The sequence below is a fragment of the Molothrus aeneus genome, chromosome 5 (assembly GCF_037042795.1).
Source record: "Molothrus aeneus isolate 106 chromosome 5, BPBGC_Maene_1.0, whole genome shotgun sequence".
In the NCBI taxonomy this organism is placed as follows: Eukaryota; Metazoa; Chordata; class Aves; order Passeriformes; family Icteridae; genus Molothrus; species Molothrus aeneus.
The window spans coordinates 70,442,507-70,467,222 of record NC_089650.1 but is presented as its reverse complement, the minus strand read 5'-3'; the positions used below and the strand labels follow the sequence as shown (position 1 = coordinate 70,467,222).

The window sequence follows — 24,716 nt, the reverse complement described above, 5'->3', positions numbered from 1 at the left end:
CCTGCAGGGGTGGGGGGCTCCTCGGTGGGCAGGGGGGTTCCTGGGTGCTGGGGAGGGTCCCGAGTGGGTGGGGGGGGAGTCCTGGGTCACTTCTGGTGCTGGGTGGGGGTCGCGGGTCAGTCCCAGTGTCCCGAAGGGATCCTGGTACCGCGGGGTGGGTCCCGAATCAGGGCCGGGGTCCTGTGGGGGTCCTGTGGGTGCCCGGGGTGGGGCTCCTGGGTCCCGGTGGCGAAGCTGGCCTGGGGGCCGGTGTCCCGGGTCGGGGCCGGTGTCCTGGGTCACAGCTGGTGTCCCGGGTGGGGCCCTGGCTGGGTGCTGGTGCCCGCTATGGGTCCCGGGGCTGAGGGATGGCGTCCCGGGTCAGTCCTGGTTCCTGGGCAGGGGTCCGGATGGGTCCTGGATGGGGTCCCAGTTCCCGGCGATGGGGGACGGCGTCCTCGGTCAGTGCCGGTGCCCGGGGAGGGTCCCGGTGCCCGGGGTCAGTACGGGTGCCTGAGGACGGGGTCCCGTCTCAGTCCCGCTGTCCCGAGAGGGGTTCGCTGCTCGGTACCGGTGCCCTGGGTAGGGGTCCCTATTGCCGGGGTCGGGGCTGGTGTCCTGGCTCTGTCCCGGTGCAAGTTCCCGGTGGTGGAGCTGGTTCCCGGTGGGTTCCCGGAGGGCTGGGGGGTCCGGTAGGGTCTCGGCTCGGTTCCCGAGTAGTTCCCGGAGCGGCGGGGTCCGGTGTGTTCGCGGTGCGTCCCAGGAGCGCTCCTGGGCCAGGGGCGACGGCGGCAAGTGGCGGGGCCGGGGGGCGGCGGCGGCTTTAAGCGCTGCCCCGGCCCGGCCCGCCCCGTCCCGGGGAGGGACCGAGCCGGAGGGACGGAAAGACCGCCCGCCCGGCCGGGGGTGGGGGGCCAGGCCCTCGCTATTTACAGCCCCGGCCTCGCACCCGGACCCCCAGAGACCGGCACCCCAAAACCGCCGGACTCCGGCACTCCCCAGACCTCGGAGCCCCGGACTCCGGCGCCCCTCAAACCTCGCACTGCGGCACCCCCAGAACCCCGGGATCCGGCACCTCCCGAAACACAAGATCCCAGCACACCCCGGAGCCCCCGACTGCGGCACTCCCGGACCAAGGCTCCCCCGAGCCCCGGCACCCCCAAACCCCCAAACCCCGGCAGTTCCAAAACCGCACAGACATCAGCGCCCCTAAACCTCTGACATCCCTAAAACCTCTGTAACCTCAGACACCGGCACACCCAAACACCGACACTCACAAACACAAACACCCCAAAACGCCGGCACCCACAGACTCCCAAACACGGGCACCCCAACACCCCAAAACTCCCCAGATTCCCGGAAGTCCAGTGTGACAAACTCCTAAACTCTGGCACCTCGGAACCCCCTGCCCCCAGTCATTGGCACCCCCAACCTTTGTGCGCTGAATCACTGGCCTGCCTAAACTTCAGCACCCTGAAACCTCAGCGCCCCAAATCTCGGCACCCAGGTACCCCAGCCTCCCTACATGAAACACTGGTACCCCAAATCCCGGCACCCAGACACCCCCAAAACTCTGTCACCCCAAAATCTCGGCACCACCAAGCTCCAGGATCCACCTCCAATAATCCCAAATACCTGCAACCTCGACACCCCAAAACCTCAGCAATCTATGGCCCAGGCACCCCAACACCCTGATGCACCTGTGCTTGGTACCCCAACACCGCAGACACCCCAATACCGCAGCCCCCCACACTACAACGCACCCCAAACCCCCCCAAAGACCCCCCCAAACTTCCTCAGAACCCCCTCACTCATCCCTTCCCCCTCGGGAACCCCTAAAAAACTCACATAGAAACTCTCCCCCAGCCCCAAGGGGCACAAGCGAGACCCCACAGACCCTCCCAGGATCCCCTCTGGGGAAGCCCCCCGGGACCCCTCCCCAAAGCCACCCCCGCCGTGGAACCCCCCCAGGCCCCCCTGGCCGTGCCTCAGTTTCCCCATGGCAGTGGCCCATGCCTGGGGAGGGGCTCGCTCATATTTGGGGTGTGCCCTGAACCCCGCTGCCCCCCCAATCTTTCTTGTGTCTCCCTCCCTTTCCAGACACCCGAGGCCTCCTCGACACCCTCGGGAGGGGGGGACACTTGTGTGACCCACATCTGGTCCTTTGGGGGGACACCTGTGTGACCCACATCTGGTCCTTTGGGGGGACACTTGTGTGACCCACATCTGGTCCTTTGGGGGGGCGATTTGGGGAGTATCGTGTTCCCCCTGTTCCGGTGCCTGCCCTGGAAGCTTCCAAGGGAAGGGGGGGAGGGGGGGCGGGGCGGGTGCACCCCGAGGTGACAACGGGTGACAAGGGGTGACGTGGGGGGGTGACGTGGGGGGGGTGACGCGGTGGCGCCTGCGCCAACACCTAAAAATAACCTGCCGAGTCAGAGCCACGCACCGGCACCCAAAATACCCGGGGGGGCACGCGGGGGGGGCACCCCCAACACCTCATCACCCAAAATACCCGGGCAGGGGGCACACAACGGGGCGGGGGGGGGCGAAACGCGACAGGGTCCCCAGCAGGACCCCCAAACCCACGGCAGGGGTGGGAAGGGGAGGGAGTGGATTGTGGGGGGGAGTCAGGGTGGGCTGGAGGTGGGGTCAGGATGTTTGGGGGGGTCCAGGGGGGTCTGAGCAGTCAGGGCATGGTGGGGGGGTCAGTGCAGTCCAGGATGGGGGTTCAGGATGCTGCTGGGACAGGCTGGGGGATCCAGGGGGGTCCCAGAGCCCCCCAGGATCTCAGCTCTGCCACTGCCACGGCAGAGGAAGATGATGGTGAAGGCCACGATGAGGGGACAAAGGACCTGACCCCGCCAGTGTGTCCTGGGGAGGGGATATAGGGCAGAGCCACTGCTGCCTGTGGTGACACCCTGAGTCCGGTGTCCCCCGGGCTGTACCTGGCCCTGGCACTGGGGCTGGGAGCACTCAGGGTGCAGTGACACGGGGAGGGGACCACTCTGGGGCACAGAGAGGGGAACAGGGGACACTGGGGACATGGGGCCAGGGCTGAGGGCCATAAGGGACAGGAGAACGAGGGGTACGTGGGCAGTGGGAAACAGGGAACGTGGCCATGGGGACAGCAGGGACACGTGTGGGGCCACATCCAGGAGGGCACAGGGGCAGCGACTGGGAGGCACTGGGGGTCCTGTGAGGGCCACGGGGCTGGAGACAGAGCCAGGGGGCCAGGGGGGCCACGGGACCCATGTGGAGGTGGTGCTGCCGGTACCGGTGGGTGCTCCCAGTACCAGTGGGTGCTGCTGGTACTGGTGGGTGCTCCCAGTACCAGTGGGTGCTCCCGGTACTGGTGGGTGCTGCTGGTCCCGGTGGGCCCTGGTGGGTGCCGGGGGTCCCGGCAGGGCTGGCGATGCCGGCGCTGCAGCCCCCGGAGCTCCACGCCCAGGCACCTCCTGCTGCTCGGCAGCACCCCCCGAGTCCCTTCCCCACTCCGGGGCTGCCATCCCAGAACCACAGAACCACAGAACCCCAGGATCCCTGGGGCTGGACAAGCCCTCCCAGCCCATCCAGTCCCAGCTGTGCCCAATGCCCACCTTGTCCCCAGCCCAGAGCCCTGAGTGCCACCTCCAGGAATTCCTGGGACACCTCCAGGGATGGGCACCCCGAAGCTCCCTGGGCAGCCCCTGCCAAGCCTGGCTGCTGCCATCGTGCCCCCCCTCTGCCGTGAGCCCCCAGGCCCTGCGCTGTGTCCCCCCCTCCACAGCCCCCCAGCCTCAGTGACCGCAGCTCCACAGGGGAGCACCTGGGGAGGGACAGGGGGAGGGACAGGGGTCCCTCTGTGGGGTGTCTGTCCCCTGGGTCACCACCCTGTGGCACCCATTTGGGGGTGCCCCTCCGTGGGGATGCCCAGTACAGCACCAGCAGAGCTGGCCTGATCCAGTACAGCCCAGTACGGCCCAGTATGGCACTGTTGAGCCCAGTATGGCACTGTTGAGCCCAGTACAGCCTGGTACAGTATGACCAGACTCAGTACAACCCAATAGGACACAGTACAATCCCGTGGCACAATACAGTGCAGTACAGCCCAGTGTGGTCCAGTACAGCCCAGTACAAAGCCATAGAGCCCAGGACAAATCAGTACAGGCCAGTACAAACCAGTGCAGTACAGGCCTATATGATCCAGTACAGCCCAGTAAAACACGGGCTGGGGGTTCAGCCCACCCCATCCCCCTGCTCCTCCCCTGGCCCGTCCCTGGGCCCCCCTGGCCCCATCTCTGCCCCAGAGCTGGACAGACCCCCAGGGTGCCCCAGGGCACCCCCAGGGTGGGCACCCCACACACGCACCCCCCCAGGGGCACAGCCTGGACGTGTCCCCCTCCCTCTGACTGAGCTCCCCCTTCCCTGAGGGTCCCCAGTGCCACAGTGAGGTCCCTGCTCCGGCCTTTATAGGCGCCCCCAGCCCGGGGGGGGCCCTGTAATCCCCCCCTAAGCAGCTTCTGCTCATCCTTCCTGTTCCCCGGGGGTGCCACAGGCTGGGGGAGGGAAAGAGGGGGGAGGGAGGGCAGGAAATGCTGGGAGTGTTTGGGACCCCAAACTGACCCCCCATCAGTGACCCCTGGCACTGCACCCCCAAATGAACAGCCCCTCTCAGATACCCCACCTTAAGCAGTGCCCCCCAAGCTTCTCCCCCACCCTTTGATACCCCCAGACTCCCCCCCTCACCTGGGGTCTCCCCAGCACAGGGATCCCCCAAGCCCAGAACTGGGGACAATCGCTTGAGGGGGGCAACACCTGGGGGGGCACCCGGGGGTGTGGGGTGGGGGGCAGCAGGTGGGGGGGCTCATGAGGGAAACCCTGAGCTCTTCCCAAGGCATCCAGGGCTGGGCCATTCTGGGAGACTGGGATCAAGGCTGGAGACACCTGGGGACACCTGGGGACACCTGGCCATGCTGGGGGTGACCAGGACAGAGCTTGGGGACCCCTGGGGCACACTGAGGACCCTGATGGGATCAGGACTAAGGTTGGGGACCTCTGGCCATTGTGATGGGATCGAGACTTGGGCTTGGGAACACCTGGGGACACCTGAACACCTCAGGAGGAACAGGACCAAGCTTGGAGACCCCTGGGGACCCTCCCCATACCCAGATGTTGGGGGGAGCCCTCCTGCCCCCCCCAAATCCTCCAGAGCACCGGCAATCGGCTCGAGCCGGCTCAGGGGGCCGATTAGGGGCTGAGCCTGGTTTAGCCCACCCTAATCCCCAAGTTTGGCCGGGCTGAGCCCTGATCCCCCCTAAGCAGCTTTGGGGGCGCAGGGTATATCAGGGGGGTGGGCGCCCCCCCCGGCACCGCCGCCATGGACGAGGAAGAGTTCTACCTGTTCAAGAACCAGTCGTCGGTGGGGCCCTGGGATGGGCCCCAGTACCACATCGCGCCCATGTGGGCCTTCTACCTGCAGACCATCTTCATGGGGCTGGTGTTCGTGGCGGGCACCCCCCTGAACGCCATCGTCCTCATCGTCACCATCAAGTACAAGAAGCTGCGGCAGCCGCTCAACTACATCCTGGTGAACATCTCCGTCAGCGGCCTCATGTGCTGCGTCTTCTGCATCTTCACTGTCTTCGTGGCCAGCTCCCAGGGATACTTTGTCTTCGGGAAGCACATGTGTGCCTTTGAGGGCTTTGCAGGGGCCACCGGAGGTACGAGGGGAGCATGGGGGTGCTCAGGCTGCTGCGGCCAGAGATGATGGAGTGACCACTGGGGGCTACTGCGGCCAGAGGTGGCCACAGTGATCTCCAACAGGGGCTGAGGGAGTTGGGGTGACCACCATGGTCTGGTGGGGCTCAAGGAATTGTTGACCACCACATTCTGCTAAGGCTTTAGGAGTTGGGGTGACCACCACGGGCTGCTGGGGTGCAGGCATTGGGGTGACCTTCTGGACCTTTAGGAGTTGACCACTGTAGTCTGGTGGGACCATAGGAGTCAGGGTGACCACTGGGTCTGGTGGAGCTGGAGGTGGGGGTGCCCATCATGTTCTTCTGGGATTGGGGAGGTTGGGGTGATCATTGTGGTCTGGTGGGGCTGAAGGTGGCAAAATGGGTAAGGGCCATGGGTAGGGTTGAGCCCTGTGATCTCCTGTGGCTGGAGGAGCTGGGGTGACCACTGAGGCCTGAAGGGAGGGGTGACCACTACGTTCTGCTGGGGTCGCAGGCCGTGCGGTGACCCAGGGGCCTGTGGGGCTTTGGGAATTGTGGTGACCCCTAGCCCTGGTGGCCACGGGCGGTTGTGTGAGGCCAGTGGTGGCCCTGTTTCCCCAGGGCTGGTGACAGGGTGGTCCTTGGCCTTCCTGGCCTTTGAACGCTACATCGTCATCTGCAAACCCTTCGGCAACTTCCGCTTCAACTCGCGCCACGCGCTGCTGGTGGTGGCGGCCACCTGGATCATCGGCGTCGGCGTCGCCATCCCACCCTTCTTCGGCTGGAGCAGGTGGGACACGGGGCCTGGGGTGGAACAGGGAGGCAAGGGGGGCTCGTGGGGGAGCCGTGGGGGTGCCAGGTGAGTGCCTGAGGCACCTGAAGTGCCACGGGGCGCTGTGGGGGCACCGGGGGGTGCCCCACGGTGCAGAGCAGGGGCTGAGCACAGGTCTGCAGGTACATCCCCGAGGGGCTGCAGTGCTCCTGCGGCCCCGACTGGTACACGGTGGGCACCAAGTACAAGAGCGAGTACTACACCTGGTTCCTCTTCATCTTCTGCTTCATCGTCCCCCTCTCCCTCATCATCTTCTCCTACTCCCAGCTGCTCAGCGCCCTGCGGGCCGTGAGTCCCGGGGGCACGGGGGGCACTGGGGTCAGGCACAGCTGTGGCTGAGAGCAAGGGATGGAGGGTGGAGAGGGGTTGGGGGGCAGGAGGGAGGGAGGGAACAGGGATGAAGAGATGGAGAATTGACTGTGAGCAGGGAGGGCAGGATGGGGAGCAGGAGGGAGGGAGAGGTGACTGGAGGGATGCAGGGATGCAGGAAGGGAGGGGAGGTTACTTGGACAGAAGGTTGGGCAGGAGCACAGGCAGGAGGATGGGCAGGGGGGCAGACAGGCACACAGGCAGGGGTCGGGGGCTGCACAGGGGATGGGCAGGGGTCAGGAGCCCCGGCAGGGGCCCGGCAGCCTGGGCAGGCCCAAGGTGTCCCTGTCGCTGGGCAGGTGGCGGCGCAGCAGCAGGAGTCGGCCACGACACAGAAGGCGGAGCGGGAGGTGTCACGCATGGTCGTGGTCATGGTGGGCTCCTTCTGCATGTGCTACGTGCCCTACGCGGCGCTGGCCATGTACATGGTGAACAACCGCGAGCACGGCATCGACCTGCGCCTCGTCACCATCCCTGCCTTCTTCTCCAAGAGCTCCTGCGTCTACAACCCCATCATCTACTGCTTCATGAACAAACAGGTGACACCAGCGACCCCGGCACAGAGACACGGGGAGGGGGACACCCAGGGACACCTGTGTGAGGGGACATCTCAGGACACTCAGATAAGGGGATGACATTGGCAAGGGGGACACAGAGAAGATGGGGACACCCCAGGACATTGGGGCAGCAGGGACATGCAGGGGTGCCCAAGGACACTCGGGGACCAGGGACACCTGGGGATGGCACATCCAGGAGCACTTGCACGGCTGGGGGTACCGTGACCCCAGGGACAGGAGATGGGGCCAGTGTGGCATCTGAGGGTGTGAGGACAGTGCCAGGGCTGGACACAGGATTGGTGGGACCCCCAGGCTGAGCTGTCCCCTCTCCTGTGACCCCGTGTCGCCCGTGTCCCCGCAGTTCCGCGCCTGCATCATGGAGACGGTGTGCGGGCGGCCCATGTCAGACGACTCCGAGGTGTCCAGCTCGGCCCAGCGCACCGAGGTCTCCTCCGTGTCCTCCAGCCAGGTCGGCCCCAGCTGAGGGGCTCCGGCACCGCCCCAGCCCCCGGGACCCCCGGCTGCCCCCCAGCTCTCCCCCAGCTGCCCCCCATGGGGCTGGCTCTGCTCTGGGGGCCGGGGGCCCTGGCCAGCCTAGGATGTAGCGCGGGTGGGACAATAAACCATGGCCGCAGTCTGAGCGCAATGCGGACCCCTGAGCACCTGGGACCTGAGGGGCAGGGAACCCATGGCACAGGCACCCAGGGACCCACTGAGCACCTGGGAGCTGTGGGATGGGGCACCCACGGCACGGGCACCCAGGGACCCGTGGGACAGGGCACCTATGGCACGAGTGTCCAGGGACCCACTGAGCACCTGGGACCTGAGGGACAGGGCACCCACGGCACAGGTGGCCAGGGACCCGCTGAGCACCTGGGAGCTGTGGGACAGGGCACCCAGGGGCACCGTGCCCCACAGCAGGGTGGCAATGGGGGAGCTGGGGCTGGCTGTGCCGCATGGTGGGATGGGATGGAGGCCTTGGTGGAGCTGTGCCCCATGGCTGGGTGGGATGGGGGTCCCAGGGGTGGCTGTGCCCCACTGCAGGGCGGGACAAGTCTTGGGAGTGGCTGTGCCCCACGGCAGGGACAGAGGGTGGGTCCCAGAGGAAACTGTGCCCCACGGTGGGGCAGGATGGGTCCCGGAGGTGGCTGTGCTCCATGGTGGTGCCATGGTGGGACCCTGCTCCCTTGTCCCCCTTCAGGCCTCACACACGGGAAGGGCAGGGAGGTGGGATGGTGCTACCCTCTCCATCTGTGGGGCTGGAGTGGGACCTAAGGGCCCCCATCTGCAGGGCTGAGCTCCCCATCCATGGGGCTGGGGCTGGGCCCCCCCTCTGTGGGGTGGGGGTGGGAATGAATCCCCCCCATCCATGGGGCTGGGTTCCCTCTGTGGGGCTGAGCCCCCCAAGCCTCAGGGGCAGAACTCCCACAGGCCTCGTGTGTCCCCACATCCCCAGCCAGTTCCCCCCCTCCCCAAACCCGTCTGGCTCAGTCCAAGGGGGCTCTCCCAGATCCTGGTTTAGGGGGAAACAGGGAACTGGGGTCCGTCCCCCTCGGCCCATCGGGGGGTGAACAGTTTTATTGAGTTCCAACCGATCCGGATCCCTTCAATCAGCCCGAGGAGAAAACCGAGGAATAAACCCGGAGGAGGTGAAAAATCCGTGTTTGGAGTTGTCACAGGGGCCCAAATCCTCGCGGACGGGAGCTGGGAGATGTTAGGAGAGGGGCTGCTGCAGGGCTGGGTGGCTGCAGCAGAGGCTTTCCTAGGGTTCCAAACATCACTTCTGCTGTCCCAAATCATCCCTGGTGTCCCAAACCAACCCAGACATTCCTTGATCGCCCCAGCATTCCCAGATTCCCAAGCCCTGCATGGGGCCATATTCCCGACCCACTTACCACTGGATTCAGGGAGGGGAGGAAAAGGAGAGGTAGAAAGAGGAGGAGGAGATGGAAGGATCCGGTCAGCCCTTGGAAACCTTTGGGAAAGGATTTAAGGGAAAACCTGGGAATTTGGAGATGGCCCGGCCCGATTCCACGCAGCTCTGGTGGCTGCAGGGGGACAAAGAACACAGAAGAGAGAAAACCTCGGGAATTGTCCCAGAGCGGGGTGGGATGAGGCCCTCCCCCAGGGTTTGGGGGATTCAAGGCACTTGGAGCGGGGCTGGGGGGAGGGGTCTCGCCCAGATCCCAGGGGGCAGCGACAGGGGAGGAGGGTCCAACCTCCCTGGGGTCACCTCCAGGTCACCCCCTGGGCCCTGCTGCTGCTCTGACGGTTTTTGGGGCTTCAATGCTCACTTTTCATTCCAATTTCACATCACTGTTTCCATTTAATCCAATTCCACTTATTTGGTTCCAATTCCATTTCAATTTCAATTTTCAACTTTGATTTCAATGTTTAATTCCAATTCCATTTTTAATTAAAATTTCAGCCCAATTCAAATTCCAATTTTAATTCCAATTTCAACTTTAATTCCAATTCCAATTCTAATTTTTATTCCAACTGCAATTCCAACCCCAATCCCTCTGTGAATTTCCCACTCCCCCCCAGGCCCCCGGGCCCCGCAGCCCCGGGCAGCCCCGTCGCTGCCCCCGCGCCAGGGAAGCTGTCCCCACACGTGGTAAAACCAAAACATACAAAAATAACCCAAAAGTCGTTAAAATCCGGGGAAAACCCACAACGAGACGAGCCCCAGGTGCCGGGGGAGTGTGGCTTTCCCGAGCCCCGTCCCCGGGAGCCGGGATGGGGCTTCTCCGCAGAGGAGCGGCCTCGGCCAGGGACGGAGCCCACGAGCGCTGCCGGCTCGAGCCTAGAACTCGTCGTGCCGCACCAGCGCCTCCCCGAAGTCCGTGGCCTGGCTGCCCACGAACAGGTCTGACTTGTCCACGATCTCCTCCCGCGTCAGCTTCCCGTCCTGCAGGGAACGCCACATCCCGCTGTCTCCCCATCCCGCAGGGAACGCCACATCCCGCTATGTCCCCATCCCGCTGTCTCCCCATCCAGCTATCTCACTATCCCGCTATCTCCCCATCCCACAGGGAACACCACATCCCGCTATTTCCCCATCCCACTGTCTCCCCATCCCGCCGTCTCCCCATCCCGCCGTCTCCCCATCCCGCCGTCTCCCCACTCCTCCTCCCGCTCCCCAAATCCCCCCAGAGCTGCTGGCCCACCTTGTCCTGGTCAGACTCATAGACGAGGTGCCGGGCCTCAGCCTCGGCATGGTCGTAGTCCGAGGGCAGGATCCAATCCTTGGTCTCCTCCTTGTCCATCTTCCCATCCCGATTCTTGTCCCGGAACTCCACAAACTGTTCCCGCTCCGTCTTCACCCACTCAGGCTCATCAGCATCACCGTCCTGGCTGTACATGTCACCTGGGGGGACAGCAGCATCAGCCCCACGGTCCTGTCCCCACCCCAAGGATTGACCCAAAGCCTTGAGTTCCCTAAATCTATCCCCAAAACCCCAAAGCACCATCTGGGTCATGATTTCACCCGAAAATCCTCGGTGGAGGCCTAGGGGCAGGTGGAAGTTGAGAGAGAGAAGAACATTCTGTGAGGGGGAGGACTGGGAAGGACACGGCGGCAGCGGCTCCCACGGGACGGGGACACTGAGGGGACATGGACAGGACATGGAGCAGCAGCACCAGCGTCTCACCAATGTACTCCTCCAGGTCAATGAAACCATCGCCATTCTTGTCAATGTCCTCCATGGTTTCCTGCAAGAAGATGCCAGCGTGAGCCGGGCCCAAGGTGCCCCTCAGTGACCACCCGCCACCAGAGCTTCCCAAAGTGCCTCTGCGCTGGCCCCACCTGCACAACGATGTCCTTCATGTAGTCGTACTCCTCGGGGTGCAGGAAGGCCGTGAACTCCTCCTTGGTGGCGGCCAGGTCCCCGTCCTTGTCGGCCATCTTGAAGCGCCGCTCGTCCCGCACCATCATCTGTTTGTAGTTGAAGCCATCGTCAGGGTCCGGATCGTCTGGGGAGCACAGGGAGCACCCGGGTCAGCTCAGGCAGGGCAAGCACCCGTAACCACCAACACAGCCTCAACCAAGTCAACAGTGTCAGCTCAACCTCAACCTCCTCTACTGAACCTCAGCTTCCTCTCAACTTCAACCTCAGATAACTTTGATCTCCCCAGCCCAACCTCAACCTTCACCCCAACCCAACCTCAACCTCCCTCACTCAACCTCCTGAACACAACCTTCTCATCCTCAACTTCCTCAATGCAACCTCAACATCCTCCACCCAACCTCAAACTCAACTCAACTTCCTCCCTCTCAGCACAACCTCCCGATGCTTTGCCAGCAAAAGCTCAATTGCAGCCACCCCTTCTCTGCCGCGCCCACTCCCAGGAGGAGCTGCGGAAGCCCTGGGACCATGACATTCCCAGGGAGGGGCCCCAAAAGACAGGCCTTGGGGGCTTTGGCCGGCACGGCCAGAGGCTCAACGGGAACTATTTTGGGAGGGGAATGTGTAAGGGGATCTGACTCGCTGCTGGCAGTGGCAGGGCCAGCAGGCACCGGCCGGGTGGGACTGCGGGGCACGCGTGGCCGCCTGGCACAGCCCTGCCAGCAGCAGGACAGGGGTTACAGACACAGCAGTGTCCAGCAGCCCTGGAGAACGTGGATCCTGGGGGACACTGCCACGCTCTGCTTGAGTTAAACCTGAGCCAGGCCCCATCTAACAAGAAGGTCCCAAAGCTCCCGTGTCCCTGCTCTATTACCTGAGGCAAAAGGCAGGCATTGGGGAGCCCGGGATTAAGGGGCTCTGGAGCATCCATTAAATATCCAAAGATTCTTACTTTAAGGCAGCTCTAGGGCTGAATGAACCCCAAATTGCCCATTCTGTTCCCAAGGTTTTGCCTTGAGAAGCAGCATAGCCTCGAACAAGGAAACCTTCAGGACCAGCGCCGTTAACAGATGATTCCTTAATTGCTGTTGGGCTAATTAATGGGTTTGATGGGGGAGTGGGGGGGGTGGGGGCAGATGGGTTAAAAAGGGTTAAACCCTCCCAAAGCCCCCAAAGTTACTTCCTGCCTTGGTCCCTGGGCTGGGAGAGGTCTGGGGGAGCAGGGGGTTTTGCTCAGAGTATGGCAGCAAGGCCACAAACTCAACCCTCCATCTTGTGTCCTGGTTTTGGATCCCACCATGGGATTGAGGAATTAACAAAAATAGGAGTGGTGATGATGATGATGATAATACTCTGATTTTGAAGGGAGTTTCAAAGAAGTTTCCAGTCTCAGATGAAGCTCTTGGACGTTTATCACTTGATATTCCGTGCTTCCCAGGACTCCCCCCAGCAGAACCCCACACTGCTCCGTGACACTTCTGGGGGCCACCCAGTGACTCATCCTGGTGTGTAATTAATTAATTAATTAATAAAACCACTCCTGGCACCTCATTTTGCTGACAAAACACATTCTGGACCCTCCAAGGCAGCCAAGGGCAATGCCTGGCCCCATGAATCCCTTGGCCACGGGTCAACACTCAGGAGGCACTTCCAGAGGCATTCCAGCCCCACTCTGGCCAGGGAGGGGAGCGAGGAGAAGACAGGGGAACATTTGAGCAGCAAGGAGCTGTGGAAAAGTAATTCCTGCCGAGAGGAGCCGGAGCCAGAGCGTGAGGCAGGATCCTCCCGGCGCTCCGTAAGGACACAAGTATGTGGGAGCAGCAGGAGCGGAGGCTGCACCAGGGCCTGCCAGGGGCACGCAGCCTCCGGGGCTGCTCCAGCTCTGGAACCGGCCGTGCCGGGGGCTGGGCACTCCCCACACCCTGCCAGACTGCGGGGGAACTGCTCCTCCAGCTCATCAAGGGGGTTCTGTTCATGCAGGGCTCTCTCACTAAGGCTTTTCCTCGTGAATGCTCACACTTTTCCCTATCCAACACCTGCAGGTCCGAAATGCCATCCCAGACCCCTCAAAGTGGGCTCAACCCTTCCCTGACCTCTCTGCCCCTTCCAGGCTGGATTCACACAGGCAGATTAGCCCAGAAACCCGTGGCAAAGGGAGCTTTGGGAGGTGCTGCCCCAGCCCAGGGGTGTCACAGGGCCCTCCCTGGCCACCAGCACAGCAAATCCAGATCCTCCCCGATCCCAAGGGAGATGGATGAGCCTCCTGTGCAGCGGTTCCCCCTCTGCACATCCCGCGGAGCAGTTTGACTATTTTTGGCAATATTTAGGAAATTAGAGTGGATTCGACACTCCAGAGCTGCAGCTCCTCCGCTGGGCCAGTCTACAGTGCTGGAGGCCAGAGCTGGCACAGGGCTTGACGGTTTATGGTTTTAACCCCAAAAGAGCTGCTGCTTCCCTCACTCCCAGGGATGTCTGAGGCCATGCCTCACTACTGGCCCAGCACCTGTCCCAAAATCCCTGAGCTCTGGGGCCTAAAACTGCTCCCAGGACAAGGGAAAGCAACTGAAATCTCTGCTAGTGGTTTGTTGGGTTTAGGGATGCAATGGACACACCAAGGTGGCTCCACAGCTGCGGATCAGTGCGTTCCACCTGCTGGTCCCAAATTCCCCCACAAAGCAGGAATTCCAAAGGGCTGGAAACCCCCATTCCCACATGCCATTCATCCCAAAATCACGTGGATTCAGCCCAGGGCTGCATTTGTCACCAGGAACATCAATAATGCCCAAGTGTGGCTGCAGAGGGGAAACTGAGGGTGTGGGGTGTGTAAACTTTCCGTTGGGGAGACTTCCATGTATTTTCGGTTCTTTTCCTTGGATTTCTCTTTTCTAATGCCACCAGGAGGTCAATTTGTAGAGTTTTAGAGGTTTCAAAGTGTAACATATTGGGGACATCTGCTCCAGCTGGCCCCATGTACACCAAGGCCACATCCTACATCATATTCCTGTGCTTACCCCAGGGGACAAATCCATCTCAGGTCAGCCAAACGCCAGCCCAGCACCACCCCACACTCTCAACCACAACTTCCTCTGGGCCCCAAACTCCCCCTCCACAACCCTGTCTGGATCCATGTCCATCCTGCCAACCATCACTCCATGAGCCCATCCCAGTCCCTGACCACCACTGACCACTGTGCCCTGAGCCCACCCTGATCCCTGACCACCCCACTGACCCTCAGTGACCCAAAGCAGAGCAGGACGTCCCAGCTGCTGGCTCCAGGAAAGGCCCAAGCCAAGAGCCAGGACCTACCCAGGATATATCCATAGGTGGCATTTTTATACTCCTCCCAGGAAACAAGCCCGTCCTCATTGAGGTCGTGGCCCTTCCACTGGCGCTCCACATCCTCGTAAATCCAGCGCTTTTGGGCAAACTTGATCCAGGCCTTCAGCTCCTCCACTGTCACAAACCCATCTCCATCCTCGTCTATTTTCCCTACAATCTTCCTGTGGGAAACACAGAGAAATGCATCAAAAGTTAAAAAAAATGAGAGGTTAGCAGGGAGGGAATGGGAAGGGGCAGAGGGGGCAAGTTGAGGTCATTACAGAATTTGGGAATTCAACCATTTGGAGAGTTTATCCTTAAAAAGCAACATATGGTTCAGCTGCCAAAACTTTGGCTCAGACATGAAAATCCCTGGCTTGGCCACTTCTGGACTACTCAGGTTCTGGTTTCTTCAGAAATTCTTAGTTTTAGGGGAAAAGCTTCATTTTAAGCCCCTGGGAAAGACCCATCCATGAGTCCTTTGACCAAGATGGTGCAGGTGATGAGTACAGACCCATATTTGTATTAAAAATGGGAATATCGGCTCTGCCTCTCCTGGTGATGCCAGGAGAAAGTTTGAGGTGGTTATGAAATTTGCAAATTCAACCATTTGAAAAATTTATCTTTAAAACCAACATTTTGGGTTAGCTGCCGAAAAGCAAGGTCAGCTGCCAAAACTCTGTTTTGGACACAGAAAACACTGGCTCAGACATGGAAATCACCAGCTTGGCCACTCTCGAACCACTCAGGTTGTGGTTCCTTCAGGAATTACGAGTTTTAGGGGAAAACCTTCCCTGTTAAACCTTAGGAAAGCTCCATCTGCACGTCCTCCCGCCTTGCCGGCGCCGGGCGAGGAGCAGGGACGCACATTTCTGCTAAAGCCAGGAGGTTTGGGGAAGTTTGGGGAAGTTTGGGGAAGTTTGGGGAAGTTTGGCTCTGCGGGAGGAGCGGGAGCCGCCCAAGCCCAGCGGAGCAGAGCAGCCCCGGTGCCGGGCCGGGCAGACACCGGAGCCGCAGCCCCGGAGCCGCGTGCCTCCGTTATTTTTAGCAGCAGCTGTAGGAAAGGCCGGCAGGAATGCGGGATCCAGGGGCAGATGGAGCCGGGGGGTGGGGGCTGCTTGATCCGCAGCAGCGCTCGCTCCCCAGAGCACTCCCAGCTCTGTGCTGGGGAGGTTTTGGGCTCCTCGGATGAAAATCATGGATAACAGTCCCAAAATCCTTTGTCTGGTGAAGCAGGATCCTGGTTTTTTTCCTCTAACATGAAGGTTTAACGGAAAACAGGTCAGGAATCCTGAGCTCCAGCCCAGGTATTTAAGGAATTTTAGACAGGTGGAAAACGGAATTTTAAATTTTAGATTGCCGCTAGGACTATTAATTCCAAATATATTGACGCAAAGGGAAAACCGGGCACTGGAGCCACCCATGCTCACACCCAGGTTTCTGTGTTTCAGAATTGCCTCGGTCTAGGAAAACCAGGAATTCCTCTGTGGCACAAAGGATGTTCCTGGCAATGAGAAGCTGGAGAGAGACTGGAAGAACAAAGGGAAAATGTGGAATTTAGTTCTGACAGCGAGAGGCCAGAGTGGGGGCAGTGGGCAGGGCTTGGAGACCTGAGTGATTTTAAAGAGAAATACATAAAATAAATATGTAAATATAAAACAATAGCTCATCAATAGCACCCAAATTTATGCACACATATGTAAAATATTATAGAAATATTTCAGAATTTTATACATCAATGTGCAAAGCGTCCCTTCCGATATTTCTGATCAAACACAGAAATATGCAAAATGTCACATAAATATTCAAAATCTTCCGTATAAACATATAACAAATCAATATTATAAAATTCTGCATAGAACTATGTATATGTTTAATATCCATGTGGATAGTTACTATCCATGTAACTATCCACATAGATATTAAACATTTGTCCATGTAAATATATAAACCACAAATAAAGCTCTCAAATCCTTCCTATTTCAGGGGGAAAATTCTGCGTTTCCCTCTCTCAAGAAGGTACACCACTAGCAAGGGGATTTATTAGGGAAAATCCCTGGAATGGAGGACCAGAGCCGGCAGGGATTGATGGCCAGGCAGTTTTTCCAGGGCAGTTTCTACAGGGTTAATTAGGGAACAGCTTCCCAGGGAAGTCAAACCCTCTCGAGTGCTCAGGAAGCTCCCAAACCTCCTCCCCACCCCGGTCTGGGGGCTGGCACCAGCTGCTCACGGCTGCTTTCCCAGGGCAGCAGCCACCAAACCCTTCCACTTTGCCAAGGGCCCGTCCTGCCCCCAGCAAGGGCAGGCAGCAGATGCTGGCGAGAGCAGCAGCTGCTCCCCGTTCCCACTGCCCGGTCCCGTTCCCACTGCTCGCTCCAAGGGACCAGCACTGCCGGGACACACGGACACATCAACCGGGGCAGGCACTGGGCAGCAGCTGCTCCCCGTTCCCACTGCCCGCTCCAAGGGACAGGGACACACCGACCAACCGACCGACCGGGGCAGGCACCGGGCAGCGCTCCCAAGCCGCGGCCCCAGGGCAGGAGGGGAGGGAGCCGAGGCGGAGCTGCCGCAGGAAAAGCGGCCCCTGCTGCAGCACAGCCCCGCTGGGGCACAGAGCTCACAAAACCCCCCGAGATAAGGGGTTTACGGGAGGCCCTGGGCTCGGGATGGCCAGAGCTGCCCCGCAGACAGTCCTGGGCTGTTTGTATGCAGGGCAGTAAATCCCCCGTGGAAAGGCGTTCCGGGTAACGCAGCAGAACAATGGGATTGAGCCGTGACGGGCTCTGGGATTGCAGCCCTGGCATCGAGAGAGGCCAGGGGGGGCCCAGCTTCCCTCCCATCTGATGCTGCTCCAGGGGCATCGAGGCACTCCCTCTGATTGTGCCAGGTGGCAAAAAAGGAGGCAAAAAGTCTCCTGGATCCTGTATTTTGGAACTTATGCAGCGACCAGGGCCTGGCTCCAAAGGATCAAGGGGTTTCCCAGTTTAAATTGTCCCTGGAGGGAGGAAATTCCCTCTGGCCATGAAGTGCTGGAGGAGAGGCCAGCAACTCCTTCCCACTGGGAGCCTGGACGACCCATAAGGATGGATGGAACCTGGCACCTCCTGCCCTGCACATCCCGCTGTGGGAATTGGCTCACTCTGGAGGTGTCCCCAGCACCCAACATGTGGTTGAGCTTTCCTGTCCCATCGGGGAGCACCATTCCCAAAAAACAGCCCAAAATTCACTATCAGCTGTGGTAGGTGCTGCTCCAGCAGCAGAGCAAGGTTGGGATGCTTGGCTGAAAAAATCAAGTCTGACTAAAAAAGGGGGAGAGAATCAGGTGGAATCTTGGGAAGGGATTCCTGGCTGGGAGGGTGGGCAGGCCCTGGCACAGGGTGCCCAGAGCAGCTGGGGCTGCCTCTGCATCCCTGGCAGTGCCCCAGGGCAGGCTGGACACGGGGGCTGGAGCAGCCTGGGACAGTGGGAGGTGTCCCTGCTATGGTGGGGGTGGCACTGGAGGGGCTTTGGGGTCCCTTCCCACCCAGCCATTCCATGAAAGCCCAGCCAAAGCACCCAGTTCCAAGGTGACTGGAGCCCAGCACCCTGACAATGTCCTGAGCTCCCTGGGGAGCCTCTGTCCTCCAGGCCCCCCCACCCTGTTGGAGCCTGCAGGTCCCAGGTTTGAGCCACCCTGAGCCCCAGAACAACTGCGGCAGCAGCTGCTGCGGGGGCACCCGGCCCTGCACAGCTCCCAGAACCATCCTGGGCCAGATCCCAGGGCAGGCACGGCCATCCTGGATCTGAGGAGAGACACGGCTATCCTGGATCTGAGGGCAGGCATGGCTATCCTGGATCTGAGGGGAGATGTTGGACGGGGAATCTCCATACAGGCTCTGTTTTTCCAACTCCCAACCAACCTCCAACTGAGAAACACCAGTGATGCCAGGGGCTCCAGAGGCACCCAGAGAACAGGGAGCGAGCACAGCACAGTGCAGAACCCCCCGTCTGCTCCGGAGTTTTGGGGAATGCCAGGCACAGGAAATGGCTCCGGGTGACTTTTTGGGGGATTCCCGGGGGGGGAGCGTGCCCGTGTGTGCCCTCCCGCTCCGGGCAGGGCGGGGATGCTGTCCTTACCCCAGGCGCTCCTTGCTCTCCTCCGGGGTGAGCTGGTCGAAGCTCTTGGCCTCGTCGGCGCCCAGGAAGGCGTCGTGGTCGTAGTCGAAGCTCTGGGCATCGTCGTGCTCGCGGGCGCTGAGCGGGGCCTCGCGCACCACGCGCTCCTTGCGCTCCGTGGGCTTGGCCGAGCCGCACAGCGCCCACACGCCCACGCACAGCAGCAGCCGCGGGAACCGCATCGTGCCGGGCCTGCCTGCGGGGACAGGGACAGCGCCGTGGGACAGGGACACCGGGATGGGAACACTGCCCTGGGACAGGGGCTGGGGACAGGGACACTGCTGTGGGACAGGGACACCACCGTGGGACCGGGGCTGGGGACAGGAACACTGCCGTGGGACAGGGACACTGCCGTGGGACAGGGACACCATGATGGGACAGGGACACCACTGTGGGACAGGGGCTGGGGACAGGGACACTGCCATGGGACAGGGGCACCGGGACAGGGACACCACTGTGGGACAGGGACACCACTGTGGGACAGGGACACTGGGACAGGGACACTGCTGTGGGACAGGGGACAGGGACACCATGATGGGACACTGCCATGGGACAGGGACACTGGGACAGGGACATCGCCATGGGATGGGTTGTTTGGGAAGAATAGGGTTTAGGGCCAGTTATCTTGGAAAAACTGGGGATTAGGGCAAATTATCTGTGAGAAATGGGGATTAGGGCATGTTATTGGGGAAAAAACAGATTAATAATAATACAGATTATAGGAGCAAAAATGATTAATCCAGATGATCTGGATGAAATGATAAATATGGATTGTCTGGGCAAAGATGATGATTTAATGCAGACTGTCTGGGAAAAATGGGGAATTACTGCACGTTATTTGGGAAAATGGAGAACTAGTGCAGATTTGTGTGGGCACAAATGACTAATAAATGCAAATTATAGGGGAAAATGATGAATATTCTCAGGTCAAATTGATCAACTGATCCTAATTATCAGGGCACTGTAATGAACTGATATGGGTTATCTGGGCAAAAGTGATTCACTGACATGGATTATCAGGGCACAGGCATTCATTAACACAGATTATCAGGGCACAGTGACTAATTAACACAGATTATCGGGGCACAGTGACTAATTAACACAGATTATCGGGGCACAGGGATTAATTAACCCAGATTATCGGGCACAGGGAATTTCCAGCCCCGTGCACGTGGGGAATGTCCCGTTTCCCCAGAGCTGCTCCCGACCCCATCCCAGAGCCCCTCCGAGCGGCAGCTGGGCTGGGAAGGGATCCAGGGGTGGGGAAAGGGGTCCTGGAGGGAAGAAAGGAAGGAAGGAAGTGGATCCAGATGGAGGAATGAAGGACGTGCACACCCCAGCTCTGCCCCCCACATCCCCTCCCCAGCCCTGGTGCTCCCCAGACCCACTGCAGGTGAATCCTCCCCCACACTGGGACCGCCTGGACAAACCACCCAAATGGGCCTGGGATCCATGGCAGCTCTGGAGGGATTCCAGAGGCTCATCCCTTTAGATCCCAGCAGAAACTCAGGTGTTCCCCATGCTCGTCACTGAGATCCCATCTTAGATCCCATCTTAGATCCAGGTGTTCCCCATCCTCATCTCTAAATTTCAGTCCAGCTATTCATCATCCTGGTGTATTTAGCCTTAAATTTTAATCAAGCTATTTCTGGTTTTTAACTCTTTCATTCTAAATTTAATCCAGATAGTCACCATCCAGAGCTCTTAAATGCAAATTTATTTCAATATATTCCTCATCCCTATTGCTTTAGCTTAAATTTAAACCCAAGATATTCCCCATCCTTACCCCTTTAAATTTACATCCAGGTCTTCCCCATCCAGAGCTCTTAAACATAAATGTAAACCCAGGTATTGCCATTCCTTATCTCTTAAAGTCTGTGGTTTAAAATCCCCTTTAGCCTGAACCTCAGCCCTTTAACCTGAACTCTCACCAAGGAGTTCTGCCCTAGGAGTGACCCAGGAATGACCAGGAGTGACCTGGGACTGGCCCCACGTCAAACCAAGGCACTGGTGGCAGGACATGGGGGAAAGGACATGGAAAAGCCCTTTCCTTCCTGTTTTTGAATGAGGATTTATCAGACCATTCAGAAAATCCACAAGCTTCAATTCCTTGGAAGTGGGGGAGGACAGGGCAGGGTGAGGGGAAAAAGTCACTATTTTAGTGTTTCTGGGGAGAAGAAACCTCCCAGGAGGGAAAGCCAGTGCCAGGTGTACGTGGAGCTCTGTGTAACCCTGTCCTGAGGAGCTGCCTCCTGCTCCTCTGGGTATCCCCATCCCCAGGAGCTGCCTCCTGCTCCCCCTGGGTATCCCCATCCCCAGGAGCTGCCTCCTGCTCCTCTGGGTATCCCCATCCCCAGGAGCTGCCTCCTGCTCCTCTGGGTATCCCTGTCCCAGGAGCTGCCTCCTGCTCCTCTGGGTATCCCTGTCCCAGGAGCTGCCTCCTGCTCCTCTGGGTATCCCCATCCCCAGGAGCTGCCTCCTGCTCCTCTGGGTATCCCTGTCCCAGGAGCTGCCTCCTGCTCCTCTGGGTATCCCTGTCCCAGGAGCTGCCTCCTGCTCCTCTGGGTATCCCCATCCCCAGGAGCTGCCTCCTGCTCCTCTGGGTATCCCTGTCCCAGGAGCTGCCTCCTGCTCCTCTGGGTATCCCCATCCCCAGGAGCTGCCTCCTGCTCCCCCTGGGTATCCCCATCCCCAGGAGCTGACTCCTGCTCCCCCTGGGTATCCCTGTCCCAGGAGCTGCCTCCTGCTCCTCTGGGTATCCCTGTCCCAGGAGCTGACTCCTGCTCCTCTGGGTATCCCTGTCCCAGGAGCTGACTCCTGCTCCTCTGGGTATCCCCATCCCCAGGAGCTGCCTCCTGCTCCTCTGGGTATCCCTGTCCCAGGAGCTGACTCCTGCTCCTCTGGGTATCCCCATCCCCAGGAGCTGCCTCCTGCTCCTCTGGGTATCCCTGTCCTGAGGAGCTGACTCCTGCTCCTCTGGGTATCCCTGTCCCAGGAGCTGCCTCCTGCTCCTCTGGGTATCCCCATCCCCAGGAGCTGACTCCTGCTCCTCTGGGTATCCCTGTCCCAGGAGCTGACTCCTGCTCCCCCTGGGTATCCCCATCCCCAGGAGCTGACTCCTGCTCCTCTGGGCACATCCCAGCTGCCAGGGCCTGCCCAGCCCCGTGCTGATCCCAGGACCAGCCCAGCCTGGAGCACAGAGTGACCTGGAGCGGGTCAAACAGCCCGATGTTATCTGCCAGTGTCCACACAGAGCCCAGAGGCACTTGGAAGTGATCAAAGAGGGACAATCCCAGCTCCGGGCAGTGCCAGGAAAGGTGCTCAGAGACACCAAAACCCACAAACCACAGTTATCCATAAAGAATTCTCCAGGAAAACCTGGCAGCACCAGCAGCTCCTGCTGACCAAGGGATGGGCCCTGGACTCCCTGTGGGGATCCCAGCCTGAGGGAAAGCAGAGCCCCTCTCATCCCAAGGATCCCTCTCCTCCCGGATAAAGGGTCTCTGGGTGAGCCGCAGGGAAGTCAGGAGCAGGAACCAGTGGGGGGAATATGTGGGGGTCAGAATGGGGGCCCAGACCCTCAGCTGGGGAGGAACTCGGGATTCCAGTGGGGCTAGGTGGGATACTGATGGAGGACATTGGGATTCCAAGGATATTGATGGAGAAACTCGGGGTCCCAGGTGGGTTTTCATGGGCTGTTGATGGAGGAACTTGGGATTCCAGGTGGGTTTGCTGAAATATTGATGGAAAAACCCAGAATTCCCATTGAGTTTGCTAGGATACTGACAGAGAAATTCAGGATCCTGCACTGGGCTTGTAACTGTGGTGACATTTAGAGGAAACTGATGGGAAGAAGCCCCTCACATTTCCCATGTGGGAGGCCAACAGGACCCCATAAAACCCCCCACGGGCAACACAATTTGTTCAGGTTTGGGAATCAGCCTGCTTCGGCTTTTCACGGGATGGATCCCATTGGAGCAGCCAGGGAACAATTAACTGGGACCCCAGGGTGCCGCCCCGGGGCACGGCAAGGGGAAAAGGATGTACGGATGTGGGGGAGACAGGGAGCCAAAACCAATCCCGGGGCAGAAACGGGCTGGTCCTGCTCCAAACCAGCCCCAGCGTTTGGGGTCACCGAGAGCTGCGGGAGAGGAGCACGGGCGGGGGGTGGCACCTCCTCGGCCCAGAGCCCCCGCGCGGGGCAGCACCGAGGGTCCCCCAGCCCGTTATCCCGTTATCCCGGGGATCCCACAGCCCGTTATCCCGTTATCCCGGGGGTCCCACGGCCCGTTATCCAGTTATCCCGGGGGTCCCACAGCCCGTTATCCGGGTGTCCCGGGGGTCCCACGGCCCTTTATCCCGGTGTCCCGAGGGTCCCACGGCCCGTTATCCCGGTGTCCCGAGGGTCCCACGGCCCGTTATCCCGGTGTCCCGGGGGTCCCACAGCCCGTTATCCCGGTGTCCCGGGGGTCCCACAGCCCGTTATCCCGGCGGATAACGCCCCGGGGCAGGCGATGGATTCCCGCGGGCCGGTCCCGCCCTGGTCGTGAGATGCAGAGACTCCGTCCCCAGGACCGGCGGTCCCGACCGGCCCAGCCCACCCGCCCTGGGCCCGGTCTCGGGCGGCCCTGGAACTCGGCATCACACAGCGGGACGGGCCGCAGGAGTCGCGGACGCGGCGGCGCCGCCGCTCCCGCCCGTTCCCATGGAGACCGGGCCCGGCGCTGCCGCTGCCGCGTTACCGCCACACCGCAGCGGCCCCGCAGAGCTGCTCCCGCCGCTTCCCCGCGCCCCAGGCCCCGGCCCCGGCCTCGGTGCCCATCCCGGTCCCTTCCCGTCCCTCACCGTCCCCTCCGCCGCCGCCGCTGCCGCCGCCGCTCCGCGCACCGGAAGTCGGCGCCGCGCCACGCCGCACGGCCCCCCGCGCGCCCTCCCCGCCCACCAATCACGGGAGGGCCACACCTCTTCCCCCGCGCCGATGCGCGTTCCGATTGGTCTTTTCTGCCGCCACTCCGCCCCTCTGCCCGCCCCCGCCTCGCGCCCCGCCCCCCGCGCCCTCCTACGGCCCCGCTCCCTCCGGCCCCGCCCACCCCGCCACGGACGGGGGCGCTGATTGGCTGGAAAGCGCCACGTCCTCAGGCGCGCGCCGGCCGCCGGCCCCGCCCACTAGGGCGCCCCGCGCCGCACTGCGCACGCGCACGCGGGAATGGCAGAGTCACGTGTGCGGGAAAGGCGGGAAAGCCGAGGCGGGGCTGGGGTAGTGGAGCCGAGCGTGTACCCCTGGTCACCCCCTGGTCAGTGACTGGCCACCCCCTGGTTACTGTCTGATCACCCCTGGTCAGTGCCTGGCACCCCCTGGTTACTGTCTGATCACCCCTGGTCAGTGCCTGGTCACCCCTTGTTCACGCCCTGGTTACTCCCTGGTCACTACTTGGTCACCCCTGGTCACCTCTCTGGTCAGTGCCTGATCACTGCCTGATCACCTTCTGGTCACCCCCTGCTCACCCCTGGTCATTCCTGGCCTCTCCTGGTCACCCCTGATCAGTGCCTGGCCACTCCTGGTTACTGCCTGGTGTCCACCTTGTCAGTGCCTGGTCACTCCTGATCACCCCCTGGTCACTGCCTGATCACCCCGGTCACCCCCTGGTCACCCCCTAGTCACCCCCTAGTCACTCCTGGTCACTCCCAGCCTTTCCCTGCTGGTCAGTGTGGCCCAGTGGAAGGGATGGGCTGCCATGGAGCTGCAAACTCAATTACAGAGACCCCTGGGCAGGACCTGCTGGGGTCACTGAGCCAGATACCGGCCCTACACTGACCCCACAGTGCAGGGAAATCCCACTGTGCAAAGCACAGAGCAGGCACAGAGGGGACAGAGCAGGCACAGAGGGGACAGAGCAGTCCTGCAGCAGTCCATCAGCTCCGCCCTGTGCAGACCTGTATCATTTCAGGGCTGAGGCTG

General features: G+C 60.9%; 2 protein-coding genes across 2 annotated transcripts; one reads left to right on the top strand and one right to left on the bottom strand.

The window, feature by feature from the left end:
• Positions 1 to 5,335: 5,335 nt before the first annotated feature.
• On the top strand, positions 5,336 to 7,917 carry OPN1SW (opsin 1, short wave sensitive). The gene is made up of 5 exons (XM_066550198.1): positions 5,336 to 5,678; positions 6,297 to 6,465; positions 6,630 to 6,795; positions 7,176 to 7,415; positions 7,795 to 7,917. Exons 1-5 carry the CDS (start codon positions 5,336 to 5,338, stop codon positions 7,915 to 7,917), a joined length of 1,041 nt encoding a protein of 346 aa, XP_066406295.1.
• Positions 7,918 to 8,975: 1,058 nt separating this feature from the next.
• Positions 8,976 to 23,654, bottom strand: CALU (calumenin). The gene is made up of 7 exons (XM_066551118.1): positions 23,603 to 23,654; positions 18,719 to 18,953; positions 14,588 to 14,781; positions 11,242 to 11,408; positions 11,087 to 11,147; positions 10,604 to 10,803; positions 8,976 to 10,344 (listed from the first exon to the last, which is right to left on the bottom strand). The coding sequence occupies exons 2-7, from the start codon at positions 18,937 to 18,939 to the stop codon at positions 10,240 to 10,242; spliced, it is 948 nt and encodes a 315-aa protein (XP_066407215.1). The 5' UTR covers positions 18,940 to 18,953; positions 23,603 to 23,654; the 3' UTR covers positions 8,976 to 10,239.
• Positions 23,655 to 24,716: the final 1,062 nt, after the last annotated feature.